Source organism: Lissotriton helveticus, chromosome 1_1 (genome assembly GCF_964261635.1).
Source record: "Lissotriton helveticus chromosome 1_1, aLisHel1.1, whole genome shotgun sequence".
NCBI classification, from domain to species: Eukaryota; Metazoa; Chordata; class Amphibia; order Caudata; family Salamandridae; genus Lissotriton; species Lissotriton helveticus.
Genome location: NC_136057.1, coordinates 429,384,353 through 429,408,703, shown reverse-complemented (window position 1 = coordinate 429,408,703; position 24,351 = coordinate 429,384,353). Strand labels below are relative to the sequence as shown.

General features: G+C 44.1%; 1 protein-coding gene across 6 annotated transcripts in view; it reads right to left on the bottom strand.

Moving 5' to 3' along the window:
- Positions 1 to 24,351, bottom strand: part of FGD4 (FYVE, RhoGEF and PH domain containing 4) — a 749,528-nt gene that overhangs the window by 277,520 nt on the left and 447,657 nt on the right. Inside the window, exon 1 of one of the 6 annotated variants that reach the window (XM_078673798.1) lies at positions 9,044 to 9,458. The exons of 4 other annotated variants lie outside the window; for them this stretch is intronic. In XM_078673798.1, coding sequence (XP_078529924.1) covers positions 9,044 to 9,071 — 28 coding nt within the window. In that variant the 5' untranslated portion in view covers positions 9,072 to 9,458. Of the gene's footprint in view, positions 1 to 9,043; positions 9,459 to 24,351 lie in introns of those variants that run through there. One more of the 6 variants, XM_078673799.1, reaches the window with a different exon arrangement.

Genomic DNA, 24,351 nt, shown 5'->3' with positions numbered 1-24,351 from the left:
CTTTCACTGAAATGGATCGCCAGGGAAACAACAGGACACACCACCAGTGCGTGGCCCCATGCTGGTGGGCTGAGTGTGAGGCCCTGGGCAGCTGGGCAGCTGCCCACGCTGCCCATGCCTAGCGCCGGCCCTGGGTAACAATGTGCACGCCGTCATACTAAGACAGCCCTCCACTACAGATATGCACCTCACCCGACTGGAGATGAGGAACTGCAAAAGAAATATTGTAGAAACACGACTTCACCATCAACATCCCCAAATAGAGCCCTACATCGGCAGAGTGCCAGGGTTGCCCCATTACTTCCGAAGTTCAAAAAAGATCTGATACACATGTCTCCAGATGCATCTAATCCACCTTCCACCCTGGGTGAAAGTGTCCCTCCCGACCATGGCCACATTTCAGGCTATGTACTTGATCTTGAATTGTGGCCTGTCCAGTTCTCCCGCCGTGAAGCCTCAATGTGAAGGCGTCCCTTGCTCCGAGGTAGACTGGAGCTACATGAGTAATACACACACACACACAAACACACACACAAGGAAGCCACCAATGTGCCATTGAACCCTAGTCAAGCCCCCAATGTGAAATGCCTAATTAAGACATGTATAATCTATATTCTAAAAATAAAAAATGAGGTGGTAATTTTCTGTGTTCGGAATTCGTTGTTTCTCCACATGGTACATTAGCCGGTACCTCAAATATTTGATGTCCAGATTACCACTTTCTTTTTAATCATCTAGCAATTTGCTTTTATTACATTCCTTGCATCCTGCCAAATACTTTATAAAATAAAGATAAATGACCAAGATTAGGGAGGAATGCAAATGTGACATGGGTTTGTGCACTCGTTGGTTAGACCCTGGAAGAGGCGCGCAAGGGACATTTATCACTAGGTCCAAAGTTCTAAACCCGCATGGACTTCCCTGCATCTCAGTTCATCGATATCTCCAGCACTGTTTATGGAAAAAGCAAAATCATGGGGGGCAGCAACACATTTTTTCTGCCAAATTTTCTGGTTTCTTCGGTGGTCCACAAAGCTTTTTTAAGTCTCGCCTAAACAGCGCGCAAGCGCTGCTTAGGAGTGACCTCTTGTAATCAGTCAGCAGTTTTTGGAAAACTAGTGCATGTACTGCTCTGTTTCCAATGGGCGCTCGTGCATGTAAGGCATCCACCTTGCGGGAGCGAGCAGCTTCGCATGCGTTTCCAACTATCGTGCGCGTGACGCGCATGTTAATTGGAAACAGATGGCGCTGCAAGATAGCTGCCGTACATGCACGAGTGCTTTCAGCGCGCTAAATCCTTTTACTTCAGCCCACAACCCCAACATTCACAAATCTAGGACAGTTAGGAAGAAATGTGGCAGTTTTTGTCTGAATTGGAAATAATATTTTGTCTTGATTGAATACTAAAAAAAAGATAAGAAACAAGAACAATAAAGGATTAAGTATCATTGGAAGATATCCATTGATGTGGACTCTGCTTTTCTATTCGAACTTTGCAAACATTGGAAAGAAAAACTGTGAAAATTCAAATGAATACATGAAGAATTGAGGTCATATAACTAAGGTCTTAACATTGACCGTGTTCACAAATCTACGGGTGTGCTGCACATTTCTTTCTAACTGTCCTAATTTTGTGTTTACAACTCTTTTGTTGCAACCATTGGTACTCTTTGGGTAGTGGGTACCGGAAGGATTAAAATAGCACTCCGACAACAGTAACTGAATGTTTGATTGACTAGCGCTATTTCTATATACACTGTAAACTGTTTGTTTGATGTGCGATTCCATCCCTTATTTTTGTATAAGGGAATACTACTACCTCTCGTGTTGTGTAACATTCACAAATCTACTTATTCCTTTTTGAATCCCCATTCCAGTATGCCCTACTCCACCAAGGACCCGCTTGCTTTTAAATTTCAATCCTTTAATCCAGCAGGCCCAACTTAGTTTCGCCTGTTCAGCTCCGCTTTCTTCTTAAAATAAACTGTTGTTTTGTCGCTATCCTCAGTTATTTCAGCTGCCTTCGTTTTTTTTTATGCACTTCTCCACAGCTTCCTTCAGCATCCGCCTTACGCCAGCACCCCTCCTCCCCAACAAACTGTGTCCCAGGACTAACTTTCAGCAGTTTTAGTAAGCACTCATCAGGCGCTCGCGCACTACACATTAGAACTGAGATTCATTTTCAAACCGATGAATATCCCCACCCCCCACAAATATACTATGGCTACAGTCCCCACAGAAAAGAGATCTTAAGGCAGGAAGTGCATGACTTTTATTATCCATTTGACTTGCAGTGAAGCGACAAATATTTTTCAACCGAGGAGGTAAAACTAGGGGACATGCGAACGTTTTTGTCAAAGGCGAGAGAGCATTATATCTAAATGGCAACTTTGTTTTTGTACTCTCTTTCAGTCCCCGCTGCCACACTTAACCCGATCTCTCATTAATGCTCTCGCCCCGTTTCAACACTCAAAACCCCACCCATCCTTTAGCAGCCTCCTTTCTTAAGGAACGCCTCAACCCCAGCACCAGCCCACTCCGAAACTCCTCTGGTGTTACTCCATACCTACACTGGCTTCTGTGTCTTTATAAAATATGGAATAGTCACTCCTGCTTGTGCTGACATTTTTATTTATTTTTTACAAAACTGCCGTTTCCAACTGCAGTATTGGACCAAATGTAAGCAATAGTATTTTCCAATAACGGTAGACCCTTCTGTCACGCCCAGCACGTATATTGACTGTTCTTAACGTATTTCATGGGATCTTTGCTTTATTTTTTTAAGTTGTCAAACTCTATTCCACAGGTCGTTTCTAGCTGAACAGCTTTGTGGGAAATGTTTTCTTGTTATAGAACTGTACTTATGTCTTCATTTACTTTGCTTTGAAAGCAAATTTTCCACAGGTATAAACTTTATATTTATAATCTAACTATCCGCTTTACTTTATTTAACTTATTGGCTTAGCAATGTGTATCAAACTTTTTAAAGTGTTTTACTTGTAATAATATTTCAGTGTGCCCACAGGCTCTTAAACAGTTCCTGTAATTACTTTTGTTGTTGGTGAGTGAAAGTGATGTGTGTAAGTTTATTTATTTATGCAAGCTCTCAAAACATTTATTAAATCATGTGAAATGTGCCCGGTGGGTTCCTGTTGTGCGAAATGGTGTTATTGCGCTCCAGAAAAGAACAAACAAGCATTGGCATAGCCAATAGGTCTCGCCTTTGGGACCTTATAGGTGTTCAGCCATGCAACAGTTGATGTTGTTGACCAAGGATATTGTATTGCATAACTAAATACTTATAAGGTTCCAAAGGCGAGAGCTATTGGCTCTGCCAATGCTTGTTTAAATCTGGGTGTCAGTCCTGCTCATGGAAAGTAGTTTCAAATTCTGCAAGCACACTTCTGATTCCCAGAGTCGGTTTTGTATGCAGAGTAATTGCACATGGGGAAATTACCCTACATCTGTTGATGTTCTACATTCATAAAGGGCCCATATAGCAGGGTTTTCTCACTGGGGCATCACATGGGGTCCGGTTGGTCTGAAAAATACAATGAAACTGAAGACAACTTCTACAGTCATAAAGGTGTGAGCATTCACCCACATTCCCAAAGCAATTCCCACACTAGCTGCACTTTCACACCGACAACTGCTTAGGAATTCCCTCGTCAAGATTGACTGCTTTCGTGCATGCAGTGAATATATCATTGGTGTGAGCGTCATCATTTAGAAGTTGAATGGCCTGCGAGCCCCTTGAGGTGGCAGCTGTACTCAGCCTACCAGCATGAGACAACTGGAAGTTCCTTCTAGTGACAGTGGTCTGGTTTGAACGACTGCATGGGTATGCCCCGGCAGCAAGACAATACACGCTAAGAATGATTGTCCAGGTGGGCATTTTTGAATAATTCCTCCTGGCCAGAATACTCTTGGCGAAGAGAGAGTTGTGTGTTTGAGCGCCAGCAGAAGAAGCCGCCTACTGGGAGTTAAGTACTTTTTGGTAATTGTTCTATTGACATTCTTCAAACAAAAGTGAAAAGACATGGCTCAGTACAAATGACAAATATGCATTATGTCCCTATATGCCACAGCTGTTCATCCGGCAACACAGAATGATGTCATCGCGTGTACATTCTTCTATGGTGCCACATATCAAACAATCTCATGTCATCCAGTTTACCCATACTGGGAGGTAAAAGCGCTTAACCCTACCTGAGATGTGCTCCCCTGAGGACCACCGTCTAGCAGGAGCCCCACAAGGGACTAAGACGGGACCCAGTCACTAGCCCAAAAGGAGGACAAGCAGGCATAAAGTCAAGCACGAGACATTAGAGGGCGTTCCCGATGTTGGTCTGGCTCTGCACAACTTCAAGAGATGGTGAGGTCTACACCAAGCAGCAACATGGCAGTCTGTTTCTGGATGAACATGAGTGGGTGGATAGACATGCTGGACAAGCACAACAGTCTCACCAACCATACTAATAGTAATAATGATAATATGATGTTTAAATTGTGCATTTATTCAAAGTCCATTAACATAATATTTTATATACTATCAATATTACCCAAGTGATAAAGACACTCGTTTTGACCAAGGAAGGCCGAATGGCTGAGTCCACCTCCACCTCCACTCCACCCTCCACACCCCCACCTTCCACCCCAAATGGAAAGGAGACTCTAGAGGAAGTCACAGGATCCAGGTACAGACTATTCTGCGAGCCCTGTGTGAAGCATAAGACAGCACGCAGAGGGTCGCTTTACTCCACCATCGCAGCCCTTCTATGTACGGCCATTAGAGCCGGCAGTGTCATTAAAGAGTGTCAGTGTGAGTGGTTATATGTGTTTTTGACCAAAGACTAGTTGTTGAAAAACTGAGTATGTATGTCCCTAATGTCCCTGCAGCTGTGTAACAAGTGCCCCTTCACCTAAACACCCAATAAAGGAGCTTGGCACACAGTACTGGTGTCTGTGGTCTTTGAGGGGACGTTTACACTGTTTCTGACCTGCTGAAATCTAGGAGAATGTAGTAAAACATTAATTGTTGTGGACCCTGCACCCGAGACACTGCACACTGCCATCACCCATCCCCATTGTTCAGATGACCATTCCTAACCGACAACACAGGCCGATGCTCCATCTTTAGAGCCTATGCCTCGCGCCTTACATCACATTCAGGGAGTGACCAGAGGGAGATGAGACCGTACACCCCAATGATTAGACAGAAGGGGACCCCCTAGTACGGATATAAGCAGGTTGAAAGGGGAAAATAGAGAAACTAGAAAAGAACAAGAGCAAACCTGCTAATTTATATAGTGTGAGGTCCTATGCAAGGATCCGAAACAATAAACACAAGTTCAGAGCAACCATCCACAGAGAGACAGTCTCAGTCCATCGTGTACATTTTAGTAATTTTTATTCAAATGTATCGTTTTTTTATACATATTATGAAAATAGGTGCAAATTCTTTTTATATTGATTTGTTAAAACACATAACATTATGAGGGCTGTGGAAACTATGCACAGTCCTATGGCCCACAAGCACCATGGTATTGTGCTTGTGGGCCATAGGACTGTGCATAGTTTCCACAGCCCTCATAATCTTCTCTGGCTCACCCGTGTACATTTAGGACATCTGTTCCCAACCCATGGTCAACTCATCGTGTGGCGCTTATATCCCTGTATGATCAAATGTATAGCCGTGATTGAGATTGTATGTATGATCTGAATGTGTGGTTAGATAGAGTGAAAGATATTTTGTGGGACCTATTGTATTGAAGACTATGTTATGTGTTTTAACAAATCAATATAAATGGAATTTGCATCTATTTTCATAATATGTATAAAAAACAGAGAAATTTGAATAAAAATTACTAAAATGTACCCGATGGACTGAGACTGTCTCTCTGTGGATGGTTGCTCCGAACTTGTGTTTATTGTTTCGGATCCTTGCATAGGACCTCACACTATATAATTTGCAGGTTTGCTCTTGTTCTTTTCTACGTACACCCCAATGATCCCGGTGCAAGAGGTCCATTAAGCGTGGGTAAGAGGACAATAACACCTATGTGTACAAAAGATGTTTCAAACGTCTCATTCTCATGGTACAATATCTGTTAACCAGACTCACAAGATGTATCTTCAAAAACCAGAGCTGTGCTAGGAATGAATGTGAATACTGGAGGTGGGCGAGCAGAGGATGCTCGTGGCAGATGCTTGCTGAGTACAGGGTCCTCTTGGACCTGCAAGCACAAAAAGAGCTTTTGCCTGCCACCCACTCTCACCTCACGCCCCAAGAACTAAAGACAAAACATTAACCCTGAGGTAAATCAAAGAACAAGAGATACCCTTACAGTTTATGAGTTGCACAATCTGAAATCGTGGCTTCCCTGGTTGCGCAAATTGTGTGATACTTGGACAATATTTCCTTTTGCTGAGTTTCCTTTTTCTCCAACACTACAGATGAGAGTGCTGTACAAAAACCTTGTGTTTCATTTGACAGGCTGTAATGTTGGGGCATTCTAATTAGAATGACAAATGACTTGCTTCTTAATTTACGAGTTGCATTACTGTCAGGGTGGTTAGAATGTTTCTAAATTCATATTTAAAAACAATCACTGTAATAAATTTCTCTCAGTGCAGTGATATCATCTGCTGTACTAAGGTGAAACACTTCAGCACTTTAAAAAAACTTTTTTTTTGTAATTTTGAAGAGATTTTATTTTTAAATTACGTTTGTTGTACAATTTACGCACCAAATACTCTCTCAGGTCCTGCACCTGACCCTTGGCTGGGCTCTCCCTGTTAATTTGCGGCTTGCTCGCTCACATCCAGTGAACGGCACACACTGACAAACTCAGAGACGTCACATGTACAGTTTAAGGTTCAGCGTACTGGTCAAAGAGTTGTAAATCTTCACAAACCCGGGTGCCTGTGACTTCTTATTTTACCATCTCTTTTTTGTTAATCTCTTTATTCAACTTAAAACAGAATGAAAACGCCACAATAGCGTCATTGTTACATATCAGAATGGTTCTCCAATTGACTCGTACATCAAGTAAATACCCACCTTTGACACACCCACAATAGTTAAAATGGGGAACGTGCGACTTCTTTCTGAACGAGGCGGCCGAGGCCCATCGGCTCGCGCTGGCGCGTCATTTCCGTGAATGTCGCTTACGCTTTGGAGTCGACTGCACGATTTACCCACAACAGCGACAGGGACTACTCCGCTGCTGCTCCCGGGAGTCAACAACGCTTGTTTCTTTCCAAGAGACAAAAGGAATGCGGGAAAACGAGGTGTACCGGTTAGTCAGCTGGGGCTCTGCCTGCCGGGAAACATCATTTACCACGAAGGCATTACCACTACTAACATTTACCACGTGACACTTACCACGCAGGGTGCCTTCCACGCAGGGTGCCTTCCACGACGTCTTTACCACGGGCTGGGGGGGAGATGTGGTATTCCTTCGAGTCGTTCTGCGTGGGCTTGGGGGGCAGAGGGGGGCTGGGGGGGGTCTCCCCCCCCAAAAATAACAAGCGGGGGGCAGAGGGGGGCTGGGGGGGGTCTCCCCCCCAAAAAATAACAAGCAGTTTACTTTAAAAAAAAAACCGAACATAATTTTAAAAGAAAAAGGAAAGAGCCTCCCCCAAAGACGTGCCGTGTACGTCAAAAAAACAGTCCTTTTTTATTTTGGTATACGTGTTTTGACGCTTGTTTCAATGGAGGATGGAAGTAAGGGCTCGTAGAGAAAGACGTGCAGGTAAGACGTTTCTAGGCGTAGTAAAATCCTACGTTGTAAATACCAGCGTGGTAAAGCCACTTGCGATGTAAAATTCGCGTGGTAAAGCCATGCGTGGTAATTGAAATCGTGGTATAATCATATATTCCTGCCTGCCAGCCTATGGTTTGATGTATGTTTGTGGGACGGTCCATGCCCGGAGGTTCAGTAAGCAGATGACCAGCGCTGATACAGAATAACAGAACCAATATTCGGTGAAAAGCTACCTCATGTTTTTAAAGATGCATAAACAGATACATTATGAAGGAAAAGATTTTACAACTATGCCACCGAACTCATGTTTGTGAAAAACCTTTTATAAATGTGCGCAGTGCAGATACTTGCTTTTCTCCCTATAAACCGAAAATGTACATCTTACACTGCACTTCACAAAGACAAAAGCGTCAAGTTACAAAATTCTCAAACTTCAATACAGGACCATACATTCGGCGCAGGTTGTTGCAGTAATTCAGTGGCCAGGGTCGGACTGGCTTATAGGGTACCCGGGCAGTGCCCGATGGGCTATTCTTTCATGTCAGTGTCTGGGCCTGTTTTTTTTGGCTGTTTGTAGGACTGATTTATCGCGGCCTGGGCCTGATTTTAGAGTTGATTTCCCTGATATTAAACATGCACTGTCTGCAACAAGCTCAGGCGCATGCAGTGTTCCCACCTTGCAAAACACGTGTACAATTTTTGGGTCACTCTTTTAGCTTTGAAATTCACTTACAGGGTCACTTTTGTTTATGGCTCGGGCATATTCAATGTCCCAGTTCGAGCCTGAACAGCAACCTGGTCATTGATACCAGGGGACGCGAGTACTTACGCTGCCATTTTACGTCAGAGGCCCCACAAGCCCAACATTTTAGATGCACGCACTGTACGTACACTCGAGGCATCGTCAGTAAGTCCTGAACATGGAAACTGCAGTCCCTTCTGCGGCAGGGGCGGTGGTTCACATATAAAGAAAGCCTCATCCTTCGAGCCTATGGCCCTCTTGCTTTGTAAATGCGCAGTAAAGGCATACAGGAGCATCCGTGCCTATGTAAGGAAAAGGAGCGACATGGTAAGCACTGCAGGGTGTTCCTACTCTCAGCCTGGCTAATATCGGACAGGGCGCGGTATGTGCATACTCGGTGCGCGCCTGGCACCTGAACCCTTCGGTGCGCCTCCCGCAGACCACGCCTCGCCCCGTCGCTGCTCACTCCTGGCACAGACCACACCTCACCCCGTGGCAGCTACCTCCTGGCACCCGAACCCTCGCAGCTTACCTGGGCCGCGCTTGGTGGAGTGGATCATTTCCGCGGGTGACACAGGCGCCCCCCGGAGGCGCGTTCAGGATCCCGAGGGTCTCACGCGGAGCTGGGCAGATAAGTTGCCATGCAAGTCAGTCCCAGGGCAGAGTCGTCGTCGTCACTGTGCAGCACTCTGGACCTGCGGACGCTGCCGTCCCTTCTCGAGACTCTCACCCGGAAGTGACAGGAGAGCGCTCTACTCCCACAGCCTCGGCGCAGGATGAGGCCAGGGCTGGGAAAACAGGTTCAAAGCCGAGCAGAAGTGTGCCCGTTCACGTGCGCGTTGCCAGGGTGCACGAGGCCTTCCTAAAACAAACGTCGACCTGCGCCTGGTGACGCGATGGGTTCATATCACTCCGTGCTGTCCAGATAAACTCGCGAAACTTGACCCGCGCCCGTCAATGATTAACCCTCCTCTCCTGGTACCGCATTCCGCAATCAGAGCCAGCAGATAACCGCGAGGCACGTGCACCACTGGGACCTGTCACAATAATGCATTTAGCAAGAGGCAGGTGACGACACCGGGCGCCATGCCCACAGGTGCACCGAGCTCCAGACCTGCTCATTCACCCCGATGCACCGTGGGATGTGTGGTTCTGGCGCACCACAATTGCACTATTCCAGATCAGATTTTTTCCTTTTTCCCTGATGAATTTCAGCAGGTTTGGCATACCTGAATCTCTCAGGGGATCCAACTGTGACGGTGTGGCAATTATGACATAACTCGTAATTCTAATCCATGAACACATTATGATCCCTTAATTTGTAATGAGGGCCTGGGTGTCTGAGTGAGGTCATCGGGCGTTCATGAGAGGGCACGATTAAGAGCTCCAGAGTTGATGCTGAAGGCAGTGAGAGTTTTTCACAGTGAGTGCTAGGGGGTCAAGCAGGTGTCCAGACTATATGCTCATCCAATCATTGGCCTCTCTGTAGAGCGCACAGGGTAATGATGGTTACATACATGCAAATTGTAAACGCCTTTTTGCGTGAAAGTGTGAAAGGAAGTAGGCACAGCTGTTGGAATAGTGATTGCGACGAAGGAAACCAAAATGCTAAGTTTACAAGTGAGAAACAAGCCATGGATGTGCAATTATGAGAGAGCGCGTGGCGAAGAGGAGGTGACCCGGGGTCCACACGCAGAAGAACACAGGAGAGGACAGTAACAGAAGAGGAAGGAGGTGGTGTGTGACATAGGCAGATGGACATTTTCAGAAAGACCACTGCCGCTTCCACGTCATTACATTAAAATGCGTATCTCATATTTGTTGTACTGAAACATTTTCAAATATAATTATTCACAACAAAATTATTCTTATTTTTATCTGATACTATTAAAAAGCATTGGCAAAGCCAACACGTTTGACATGTCTGAGGCATGTGTTTCTTTATTGCTATGGAATATGTCCGGATGCACTAACTTAGGGAGGCACATATTCTGGCCAGGTGGGCACGCGGTGTGCCATACCAGATATTACTTCACATGTTTTTGTCCACATAATTAAAAAGGCAACTGCTGTCGCAAAAGATTCCTAGTTTCACCTTTTTTTGGTTAAACCCCTTTTAGAGACCCCCCCCCCCCCCACACACACACCTTTTTAATACCACGTAAAGCCCTGGATGGCCGTAAGAACATTAAATCACCAGTAACCTTACCAACAGGTAAACTTTCGAACCACCCCTCCCCACCCCTTCTTGCGGGGTGAAATACAAAATAACATTTATTTATTTATTTTGAAGGTTTTGTATAGCGCGAACAAGACCCTTGCGGGTATCAGTGCGCATTATAGGGTAGATGTAGGACACAGATATTCGCCACTGATTTCCGCATTACCAACGAGAACAGATACCATGAAAGAATACGGGCATCAGGTCCTGGTAGTTACCCTTGCAGTCACCCTTGCAGTCTCTAAAGCAGCAGACCCCGACTTCACTCCCACATTCTCTTTTCCTCTTAGGCACAAGTACAGCCGGGCCACCTCGGTGCCGTCAGGTTCGTCTCGTCCTAGCTGCATTGAAAAACTGTCCCCAGTGCCACCTTCCAACAGCCTGTCCATCCCGTGCCAGCACCCCCGCTGCCTCGAAATCCGGCGTGGGCGGCGCCCTCCCGCAGTGCAGCTCCAGGCCTGCTGCGCGGTATTAAGACAAGGCTCTCTGCGCGGTAAACAGCTTTAAGGAGCGGAGGCCAGAAATGAAATATTTATAACCACACAAACTGAGCGCGAGGGGGCGGAATTAGTCAGTCTTTAGGTGAGGGAGGACAGCTGCTTGCGGCTAACGCGGAGCAGGCCTCGCTGCTTTGCAGTCAGAGGCTTATTTTTAGCATAAACAGCCTACCCACTGGCTGTGAGGTGCACGTGCGAGGGGAAGGGTCGGATGGGGCGTAATGTACGCCTGGCTTTCACGCTTCTTCACCCGTCCCACTGCTAAACTCTGGGTCCTATAGCACAATAACGCGTCGCCCCTGGGTGGTCATCACGCACATCAAGGAAACACTTCCCTCAAACGGTCACAAGAAAGTCAACACATTTCCAATCACACAGCCTACACATGGGGCATGCAACCAGTGGTGGCTCCTTCGCCAAGGTGCTTTATGCAGTGTAAAAAAATGAAAATAAAATGATAACTTGAGGGTTTTATATTTTTTTTCCTATTGAGGCGTCTTGGTGCGGGGCGGCTCTCAGAGCACGGGGAGGAGTGGTTTGCACTCCCTTTGTGAGCATTAGTGACTGGTCGGCCTGAGATGCGCACATAGCATGTTCTCCATGCAGGCTGCATTACAGCCTAGTGGAGAACATGCTCTCCCCTCCAGCCCATGGCTGAGTGCCGTGCCACGTCGCTCAGACCAATCACAACGCTATACTGCAGTGTTGTGATTGGCTGCGGGGAGCGTGGGAGCCTTGGTGCTTCCTCCTTCCTGTTTCCCCCAAGACACCAGATAGAGGACGCAGGAGAGGCGGATGGCGAGAGGTAAGTGATTTTTTTTAACCCAATACAGGACTGGACTGGCCATAGCGGGCACCGGGCATTTCCCCGGTGGGCCGATTTTGGACAGGTGGGGGCTGGTTTTGTTACAGGGGGCTGATTTTGCAGCAGTGCAAAATCGTCCCCTTGTAACAAAAGTGCAGCAGCAGTGTTCCCGCCAGCCCGATGCCCTCCCCCTGGGGGGAGGGGGGTTAGAGGACTGGCGCACGTAATTGCCAGGGCTGGTTTGCGTATCCAGTCCGGCCCTTATTCAAGCCACCCTCGCCTCCCCCCCTGCCCCACTGCTGCTTCCAGGTAGAAACCGCCACTACATGCAACTCAGTGCCCCACATTGGGGAAGTATATACGCGCTATATAAATGTTGCAACACAATACCAGTATCTCTGAAGGAGATCTTAATAAGAGTGTCAGGGAGCAGCAGCTAAACCAGGCACTGGGGAGAGACTTTCTTAGCAGAGAGCACTAGGGAGGTGTTGAGACTCAAGGTAGAGAAGACAGACTTAAGTTTCTAACAGACAACCATGTAGTTTGCAATATTATTAAAGACGCCAAGGGCGGGCCCAGCCCTGGAGCAATCCATAATTACTGAATCTGTAATTATTCAGTAAATACCACAGAATTATATAATTCCACTGTCCTGACCATTGTTTATTATTTTAACAGAAACTATTCATGAGAGGCAAACAGAACACAGACATTCTAGCTGTAATCAGTGCTCACTATTAGCTACACCTTGAAGTCAGCAATTTCAACAATCTCTCTTTTCAACAGATTAAAAAATAAAAAGCAAACATGCTATTTTTAATTTTCCATTTTTTAACAGTTCTTTTTCATTGGAATTTAAATTAAAACAGGCAATTACAACAATGATGTGGCTAGGTAACTTCTGCGCACAATTGTATCAAATATTTAGGAACATTACGTTCAAACAGTGCTCAAGGGATATTAGGTGGAGAAGTGTGGCTCAATGGTTAGAGCGGCAGACCCTGATGCAGAGGTCTGGCCCGGGACCAGGGTTCAATTCCTGCCTTGGCTGTCTCGGCGGATCTTGGGCTCATAATTCCTCGGACCTGATTTCTCGCCTCGGTGCCTACTCTAAGCATGGGTCCCAGGCTGCAACTCTGGGCAATAGCTTGCTTAGTCTCCACAACGGCCCCCTACAGCGCTAGGGATGCCTGGTTGCACCCTGGAGATGCCCAGGAGTGGACATTTCACGGGGAAAAACCAGGAAGGGTTCCCTAGCGGTATGAGTACAGCGCCAGGACACTCAGGAGTATCAGTGCGCTTTACAAGTACGGCTACATTTACATTTAGGTGGCCACTCTTCGGTTCCAAGCAGGAGACGAACCTGCCCCCTAAACACATTAAACATTATCCTGTGCCCCAATCACAAGTATCCACAGAGAGTAGATGTAGTTGTGTTCTCTTTTTTTTTTCAATCTTCATATGTATTCAATACATTCAACATTAAAATTTGGATAATTTTGAATGTGATTAAATAAAACAGGCTTAACCGTAACTAAATAATGAAGTATTGCTTTTCTCTTTTTACTGCAGACAACCAAACATTATATACCAGAATTTCATTTACCCTTTTTAAATAAACATTTCCCTGCTTGAAAAACATGTGTTTTCAAGTTAACTAGACTAAATACACGTGTGATATAAAGATATATAATTGGTAATGTATAATATGGTCCAATATTGTCATTTTGTAGCTCTGGTGACATTTACAAACCATTTGGCCTTCAGCTTCATGGTTTATATTACAAGAACCAGTGATGGTAATATTGGGCCTTATTACACAGTTACCCATGATTGCAGCATGAAGGAGGCTACCAAAGAGTGGGGCAGATTTTCCTATGTATTACGTAAGGGGATGATTTATGAATTTAAATGCAGACCTATGAATCTGATTAGGACAATGAAATTGTCAATCAAACAGAGGGGAGTAACTGGGAAATATTCAAAGTAAACAGTGTAGGAGTTACAGTAGGCATGATTTAGGGAGCCGCCTTGGAGTGGTGATTCCAAAGCTCAGAGACACCCATACTGGGTCAGGATGGAGCTTGAGCGGGATGGATAAGTGGTGCAGTTGTGCCACTAAACGATTACTAGTTTAGGGGATTTAAAACACATTTGTGCTGAATAATTCACTGACTCTTACAATGGAATTGAAGGTTGATGTTTTGACTGAAGGTAGGAGGCAGACGGGCATCTGGCAGGCTTATAATCAGGTCTACTGCTAGAAGGAGATTCCTCGTCTCACAACGGCAAGTCAGCAGGAAGAGCTCGAGGAGAACCTCTTTAGTGTCTCTCTGTGCATTCCACCCTAAAGCTCAGCACACATGTACATCCGTGTGTTTCTGCTTCCCTAACCGGGGCCTACTTGTCTCTGAGAACAGTATGGTGATGCCACCTTGCTGGATCAGTGCAGGGTGCTGCAGGCCTTCTTTGGTGTACCTTTCTTTGATCCCCTCCAGTGCCTTCATCACCTCTGGTATTCACACTTGAGATGCATCACCTCTTGCACAGAGGTGGAAGGCAACTGCATAGTGTTCAATGGTACACTGGGTTCTCCTTGTGCAGAATGGATCTACATTTATGGTGCACTTCTTCCCCTTGGTGACTACTTATCTAAGGACAGAACATTTGGGGTAGGCTCAGCACATACTTGTGCTGAGCCTGGACTATTGTAACGCCTTATTTCTTGGATCCCGTGCAGGTTTACTCAAGCGTATGCCTGAGATTCAAAATGCTGCTGCAAAATTGGCTTTACAGTGACCTCAACGGTCATCTGCCTCCGCGACATTGAATACTTTGCATTGGTTATCTATGTCTAAGCAAGTATCATTCAAATTATTGTGTACTGTTCACCTGGTCTTCTATGGCCATGAACCTATTTTTCTTTCAGAAGTTCTGTCATTACTGTCCTTCTCGCAGTCTGAGATCCATCAATGCTCCCTGACGTTATGTTGGGGGTTTGGGGGGAAGGGAAGCCTCATCCTGTGAAAGCATCCAATTTCTGGCGTTCATTGCCTCGACCCATACGGAAGTGGGAACACTGGTTACAAACCTTTAAAGACATGGTTCTACACTATATAGATATTAGGCTACTACAGCACCAGGACATCTTTTTAGGTAGCAGCTGCGCTTCAGAAATGCTATATGCATTATATTACATTCATTTTTGACAAAGCGTGAAACTATTGCTGGGCACAAGTTGCTCATCTCCTTAAACGATTCTGGCTTCTTGCTCCACATAACAGACCTTAAATCTGCCCCACATTTCTGCTGAGACCACTGAACAGTTCCCCCTAATAGGATAGGGAAGGACTAGGCACTAACCTCCTCTGTCACTATTGTGGGAATCGATTTTGTGGTTTTAAAATGTTTGCGTACATTTCAATGATAGATTTGGACCTGGTTATATAACATGTTGCTGGTGGCAGTGGACAATATATAAATTATTTAATTTATTTATATGTCTGTGAAGTCATAATCCAGCTTTCCTTTGTCTGAAGAAAGGTGGGAAAATGTGTCAACCTATCAAGATTACCAACCAGCAGAGGACGCGGCAGATCATAGACCACGGAGATCACGCGCATACTGGCACGCTCTCTTACCGGAGGGGTGAGATACGTCTGCTCAGCTTCAACGTTTGAATGAGCTCTATCACATGTAAGAGTGAGATTAGTTTAGGTGTGAGGATGATTTTGCAAGGCGGAATGAATTATATGTAGAGGTTATTTGGGTGGGGAATCAAAAGGTCTGAAGTGAAATAAAGGGTGAAGCGATATTTCTTTGGTCATCATTTGTGCGACAATCAGGTGAGGGCAACATTGACAGTCTGTTTGTCTCGCCGAAAAGGGGACTGCAGGATGCATCGCAAAGACTGTTCTAACTCAGTGTCTTTAGTCGCTTCGACATTTGTGGCATCTGCGCTAGTAAGCACCCCAAGACTAAATGCAGCCTTTCTACCAAAGCACTCAAAGACTCCAAGGGCAAAAGTGTTGAGAATAGCAAGCACGGGAAGTACTCACTTCATTAGGAGGGCCAACCAACTGGAGACACAATGGATGTGCTAATAGACCATTTGGAAACCCACAAGTAGGAACTACATTTTCTCTTGCAGTTCATGTTCTGTTTACCAGTCCATCTGTCCATGCCCAGCATGTAGTTTGCAGCAAGTGCATGGCTGGCCCGTTAGACTGCCCTACTTGACGAAGTTCAAGAAATTTCCACTTAGACTAGACACTGAAAAAGAGTGCCCTGTGATGACCACTTCAGTTTATCAAATGATTCCAGTAGTTTTTAAGTGGCTCTAGTTATCAACGCCAGTATTAATCCGAGGCCACATATCTAAATGATCTACCCCTCCTCTCTCTGAGAACTTTGGATCACCATCTGTGACTGGACAGTAGGGTAAGCAGATGCCCCCTGAACTACAAAATGCAGGATGCAATGACTATTAAATAGAAAGAACGTGTTTCTGTAAGAGAATGTGCAAGCAAGCCAGAAGTTACTTAGCCATCATAAGGAGCCCGAATACATGATTGAGCAACTAGTATTTGAAGCCACATTTGGAGATAGTGGGAGTGCATTTAGAAGAGGACAGAACACTGTGAAGGGAGTGGAGGTTAAGAAAAAATGCGAACACATTTTGAATTCCAACATTTTACACGTACAGGAAGAAAATCGGTGATAAATCAATGTAAAGATCTGAGATGTCTATAATAGCGTCTTTGGAAACATCACAGTAGCATTGATGAAGGGATCATAAAATATACTAGTTTAAAGAGAGGAATTAAACCTGGCTGGAAAGTGAGGAATTAGAAGAGACCATAAAAATGTAGAGAAGATTTAGAAAGAAGTAAACCTAAGGAATATGCTCACCTGTCAACAATATGGTTGATATGGTCATTCACAGGATGAAGGAGTACGAGACGTAGGTACATGAAATGGTAACACATGACATGGGGCAGGAGAAGGAGTAGGGGAGAGGATACTTCCCGTGCTGGCGGTTTTTCTTACACTGTTATGCTCTTACAACTCTTTCCCTAACCTCACTTCTTTTCTGTATCCTTATAAAGAGAACAGATACGAACTGCAATTCATGGTATCATCATGACAGAGTATTTACGATCTAAAACTGCACCCAGAGGCCTATGGGTATCCAATGCCCCGAGAATCTTTTTGCATGACCTAGCATTCCGCCATGATTGGTCGTCCATATCATGGAAGTGTACTCTTGACTATCTAGTCCTTATAATCAAGACAGCCAAAAGACTATCAGAGGCTCTACTCGCAGAGATACAAACCTGTGAAAATGAACTGAAAAGAAACATCAATCCCCTAATCTACAAAAAAAGATTAGAAGAGATCACAAAAGAAATGGATGAAACCCAGGAGTTCCTCATGCAAAATAAATTACAGAAATTGGCAAAAGACTTAAAAAAGTTCAGCCAGGAACGTATGCACCCTTATTCTAAAGAAGAATACACGATAACAGACACTGGCTCCGACGTAGATTCGACAGGCTGGTCGTCAGATGGATCGGAAGGGAATTCTGAACAACAAACGACAAGAAGAGGTCGTTACAACCCCAGATACCGAGGACCACGGCGAGGCAATAGAGGAAACAGAGGGAACAGATGGCAAAGACCGCCCTTCTTCCAAGGAAACCCAATGCCCTTTTTCCAACCTTTCATGCCCCCTTTTGGTGGATGGATGAATCCCTATAACCCAAACATTGATCAACAGCCACAAATGGGTAATCAGATGATGCCGATGGCCAGTACTTCTCATCAAACACAACAACCTTTTTTAGGACGAGGCCAAAACCAACCGAGAGGCAAGAAGAAAAATCTGACCTGGCAGGATCATCTACCAAACGTACAAACACGGAGTATGTCATCAGCCCAGATGGAGACGAACAAAAAAACTCTTTGATTGTTAATCTATCAGAAATCCCTCTGACACCCGACCAAGTGACCATCCTTAATAAAGGTCTTGGATTTGTCCCAACTTCCCCCCTGGACCCATTCAAACTTAAGTGTGAGATGTCTGAATTCTGTAGAACTTTAAAACTAAAAGCGTTTTTTGATGGATCACCAACACAACTCAATGAGGGCGACACGACTTTGAGAAGAAAATCCAAATTTATACCTCCTACCAATGCGGTTCCTTTGGAAATATTAGCATTTGAACAGGCGATTTTGAAAGGCATCGACAATTTAGACTACAACAAGAAAACTTTCCAAAACCTCAATAAACATGAATGCCGTGCCCTAGCTGAGCTGAGAGACAATGACAATATAGTCATAAAACCTGCAGATAAGGGTGGTGGGGTTGTTATTCTAACCAAGGAAGGCTATAACCAACAGTGCCTCACCTTACTTTCAAACGAAACTTTCTACAAACGTCTTGACTCTGATCCCACGGAGAGGATTTCCAACACTATAGCTATAATGACACATGAAGCTGAGGTGAACGGGTGGATTTCTAAGAAAGAAGCAGACTTCCTAACACCAAGATCAACAAAAGTCCCTTTCTTCTATTCTCTACTAAAAACCCATAAAAACAAGTTCCCGCCACCGGGTCGCCCGATAGTTTCGGGTATCGGTTCTCTCCTTGAGCCACTGTCGAAGTTCGCCGATGCATACCTCAAACCTTTAGTACAGCGAACACCGACGTATTTGAAAGATACCCGGGATCTTCTTATACAAATTGCCAACAGAAATTTTGACCCTGACACTATGATCCTAGTGGGATTAGATGTCGAATCCCTGTACACTAGTTTGCCACAGGACGAAACGATGCAAATGCTGGAAGACCTACTCTTCCAAGAGGATTGGACACATCGGACCCCCCGCCATTTCATTTTGGAATGTTGCCACATGGCATTGAAAGAAAATTATTTTGAATATAACGAACAAATCTTCCTACAATGCCATGGAACCTCTATGGGCAGTGCTTTTGCCCCGTCGGTAGCTGGATTATACGTCAGCCAATTTGAGCAAAACTGTGTTCTACACAATGATAACCCATTCGTTTCCAGTATATTATACTGGAAACGATATATCGATGATGTTTTGCTAATTTGGGATATCAGAAAAGATTTACAAACGTTCGTCGATTGGCTAAATGGGCAAGATCGGTGGCTGAAATTTACTTTCTCAGCGAGCAACAAAAGCATCAACTTTTTGGACCTGACTATCTTCTGCGAAAAAGGAAAATTAGAAACCAAAACCTATACAAAACCAACTGCTAAGAATAGCCTTTTGTCGTACCTGAGCTATCATCCTCAACCTCTAAGAGATAATCTTCCATATAGCCAGTTTTTACGACACAAACGTAACTGTAGTAAAAACAGTGACTATGCACAACAGGCATTAATCCTGAGCAATAAATTACGAGCTAGAGACTACACACCACGGGTCATTTCCAAGTGCAGAAAAAGGGCATACAATCAATCACGAGATTGTTTGTTACAGACTTATGAGAAAGAACCAGTCAAAGATCTTGTGACATGTATTACGACTTTTTGCCCAGCAACTTATGAGGTCCAAAAATTGATAAAGAAAAATTGGCCTATTATCACATCGGGTGCTTACAATTGGCCTAAGCCAAGATTCGCCAACAGGAGGACTAAAAACATCAGGGACGTTTTGGTACACACACGTCCTATGAAATGGTTACCACCGACAATCATCAGAGATGTGAACATGGCCCCTGTGACTGGTCATTACCCTTGTGGGATGTGTGGGGTCTGTAAATTCACCAGTAACACCAAAACACTGCAACTTACGGAACATCTACTTTGGACTCAACGTCAGCGCACAAACTGTAATTCCACACACGTGGTATACCTAATAACTTGCCCGTGCCAACAGCAATATATAGGTATGACCTGCAGGAAGGTTAAAATCCGCATTGGTGAGCACAGAAGCAATGTGAGACTAAAAAAGAATACAACGAAACTTTGCACTCATTTTGTTGAAGCAGGCCATACTTGTGACGACCTCAGATGGACCGTCCTTGAGATGCTCTATGATAAAAACACCAATGCAGAACAAACTCTGTTCGAAAAGGAACAAAGATGGGTGAACCGTCTCAAAACACATGTGTCGGGAATGAATGATAATATCCCTTGGCACCATTTTTACTGATTCCCCATATATTCATTCCAACAGAACCAATAATTTCAATATAAAGCACTGTACCGTTCCATTACCTAGTCATTTTTCGTAATTTTTGGGCATATACCCTCTCACACTGATAACTATCGAGCAAGGTGTAGCACAACCCACAGAGGTAATAACAGCCTTTTATTGAGCCTGTTTACCCTCTGCTTCATAAATTACAATGAATAGCATAGTCCTGATGGATGTCCCCAGTCTACTTTCCATATACCAACTGGAGATGGAGACTGTAATAGTGACTGTAATTACAGTAGTCTATCTTTCTCACTAAGTTTTCACATAGTGTATATCCTGAATTGAATACCATTAGCCACAGGACCTTTTGCCTGTAAGACTCAGTGCATCAAGCATGTGCCTATTAGTCAGGTTTCATTTATATCACCTATGGTCTATGAATACCTTCATTAACTCATTTCCCACATAAAGGATTGTTAATACAATACAATTACACTTTTGGGGATAATAAAGTGCTTTTATTTATTTTATGCCGACCAGATAAACTAACATTAATGCATATACTTCTCTTATACATGTAGTCAACTCAGCGCGGTAACATGACAATAGTCTTTTTCCTTGGAGAAATACTTCGTCTATGTCCATTGTAGAGCCTTAAGATGAGACGTATTGACCGCGCCTGCGGTTTCCAGGGGCAGAGTCAGCACAGGAAGCATTGAGACTTCACGTGGGTAAGATAGGTGCTCCCGAGCCCGTGCAGTAGCAGCGTTCGAGTGCCTCACTTAGGTATTTACATGTTGTTCTTACTATTTCCCCGTTCCCCCCCCCCCCTTCAGTTGAAATCATGGTTTAAGCGACTCATTGCGCCCTGATGAGGAGAAATTCTCCCAGCTAACAGGTATTCATAATTCCTAATTTTGACCTTTCAGGTATAAAAAAAACGTTCGGTGTGGGCTTTTCATTATATATATGAAGCCACACGCACAAGTGACTTAAGACTTTTATTCAAGTCACCAAAATGGACAGTTAACCCCATACAAGTCGTTTGAGAGATGTATATACCACCCTCTACTAGACCCTGGTTAATTATATACACACATTTAACCCGTCAACAACAATACAATATTTGTCCATCGACAGAGTCCCCAAAGTGTTTTAGACATTGAGGTAGGATTGGACTAGAGAACATGCATCTTGATACTGTTCTATTCAATGGCAAAATAGATAATATGGTATGATAAAACCAGAGAAGATGCATTTTGACACTGCACAATTCCATCGCCAATACAGCGATCAAGCACTATAAGGTTCTGCACATGTTGCAGTTTTCCCTTTCGGAGTGAGACCCTAACCCCGTTATCCCCCTCTTCACTGCTCTCCTTAGCTTTAGTGCACCTAGTATCGTGCACAACCACAAAAGAAGCACCTATTTACTATAATATTTGCTTAAGGCTTTGTAAATAACTGAATGTGTTTTTACAAGAAAAATATGCCAATGTTTACTTCCGTATGTGAACAGTATGATGTTTTTGCTCTTGTTCCCAATATGCAGGAAAACGAATATGTGAATCCCTGTAATGTACAAGACTACTACACAAGTTGTGTAAGTACCCCTCCCTTTGTTATTGTCCTGACGAAAGCTCTTTAGACCCGGCTGGGCCAACAGGAGCTGAAACATGTCGACCTTTGTATGAAGTCATATATGATAATCCAGTAACTCGATTATCGAATATACCCAATTATTTTACTAACAGCATTCACCTTTTCTAATAAAGTCGTTAATTTGGTGAATAACTGTTTTTTACATTCACCCTCTCAGTTTGGTTTTCAGACATCATCCCTCTGGAGGTGTCATCATATCTCTGGACACTTCTACTTTCTCCAGAGGTTGCCTCGGGTGAGGCAGGCATATTATCCTTTTGACGACCCAATGACTATGCCATGACGCTAGATGAGGGGCGGAGAAACAAATACACTGCATCGTTACAATCTTCAGCGTCTATGAGGGTTGTCAAAGATAACCAATGGTTATTGTAGATACCAGTGTCCTTTTCTTATTGATTATTAGAATGTTGTCCATGGGGAACTGAACTGGACAGGAATTCCTCATCCCTCCTCTCTGATGAATGTCCTTATAAATTTCCCCTAACTTGTGTTTGTCACGGACCCATCACTCGCTCGCACAGTTTTATTCTTCAAGAAGGCCAGCTCACTCAAATTAAACAACTTAGTTACACATCCCACTGATATTAAGGGTATGCTCACTACTCACAGACTCCTACGCAGACCCCAAACTATTGCTGTGCATGCTCGGGTATGGATAACTGCATGACTCTGAGAAACTACTTTTCACTATGTACAGGCATGTAATAGAGCCAATACATATGTTAAAGTAACTCTTCTACAAGTCTTTTGCTACTCAATTTCTGGTTTCCTCGATGCCCTGCTATCTGGAACAGATTGTTCTCCCTTCCAGGGCTGAGCATGTGGTTTCTCTCTCTATAGGACTGAGTCTAAATGAGGAATGTAGACCCTTTAACCAGGAGCTTAACATACGTCCACTGCAGCTTTAGAGCCCTCATTGCTATCCACACGTAACATATCTCCTGCAACGTCAGAGCCTTCCTTGCTGGCCACAATTAACATTTGGAGGCATTCTGTTTAGACACACAGTCAAGGTCCAATGATGGATCAGATGGGAGTACAGTACAACTGGGGTATTTTAGAATAGCTTACAATGGTTCACTCTATCACTGTATGAAACACTAACAGACCTAGTATCTATCCCAGAAATGAAGCAAACAAACACTACACTTGACCCAAACTAGCCAAAGTATATGCAATGTTATGACACAGTACCACTAAAACCACACACATTACCTCTACACGTAGAAAACAAACTCTTACTGGGCCTATCATTATCCACTGTCGGTAACAATCCAAGGACGAGGGTCAAAATCAAGACTTTACTAAAGCCACTGATCCTCTAGAGAAAAAACAAAAGCCTTTACAGCATGGACTTTTTGGGATAACGAATTATTCTTGAAGAGTTTTATTTAAAAGAGCAAGGCAATAAACAAAACTGTCAGTTCTTCAAATCAGGGTTTATTTTATATGCACCCTAAATTCCTGGCCCTGTCAAAAAGAACATAAATTGTAAATGTGTGATGCTTTATGGTAGCAAAAAATCAATTCTGTCACCCTAAATTGAGGTTTGTATGAAGGAGCCACTTTTACTTTCCAGATATGAAAATATTATTTTGACTCTGAACAACCTTTAGAAATGTTTATGATGGGGTGTCAGGAAAGTTTTATTAATTTATATAGAGATGTTCCTATTTCATTTAGCCTTTATGTGACGTTTTACATATGTGCATTATTGTTTTGTGGGCGAAGCTGTTTGGCAAGTGAATTTTTGATTATTAGTGACACTAGTAAGTATGGTATCCTTGGTGTTTTTTGTACTAAAATAATAAATAGTGTATTGTCAATAAAAAGTTAATATTTGGTAACGGCACTTTCTAATTAAGGTTAAGTGAACCTTTACGAACCAATATTTGTAACATATTTGTTTTGTCAGTCAGGACACCAAGGTCAGTGAACCACTTCTCTGGAAATACATTTTGCTGTGCTATTAAAGGGAATGCAGGAGCTTTTGTTCTGGATTCAAGGTCATCCCAGGAAGGAGGGAGGTGGTGAATAAAAGTCAAAAGGCCACAGGAGAAGCAAGTGTTGATGCAACAAGTCCGGAGACCTCAGGCACAATCTGAGCATGGCAGAAGTGTCCAAGAGGATAAAGTCTCCGAGAGCACTACTGCAGAAGGAAATGTATAATGGTGCTGGGAGGAGTGCCTGCAAACAGTCTAACCATTGGTAATTGTTCTGGGTTCCTTTCCAACCCATTGTTCTCTTGTCCACCAGGAGACCTAAGATTAGACCCAGCCATATAGAAATGGGTCTTGGCCGGACTCCATTACAACAGTCTAGATCGAACTGCCTAGCCAGGCCCTCTCTGAACAGGAATACAAGTAACCCAAGACTGGTTTCAGCCTTGTTGGGCCTCTCCAGTTGGGGGCAACACCCTTTACTTGGGCATTAACAAGAGCCTTATCCACCGGCTCCAGATGGCACAGAACGCGGCAG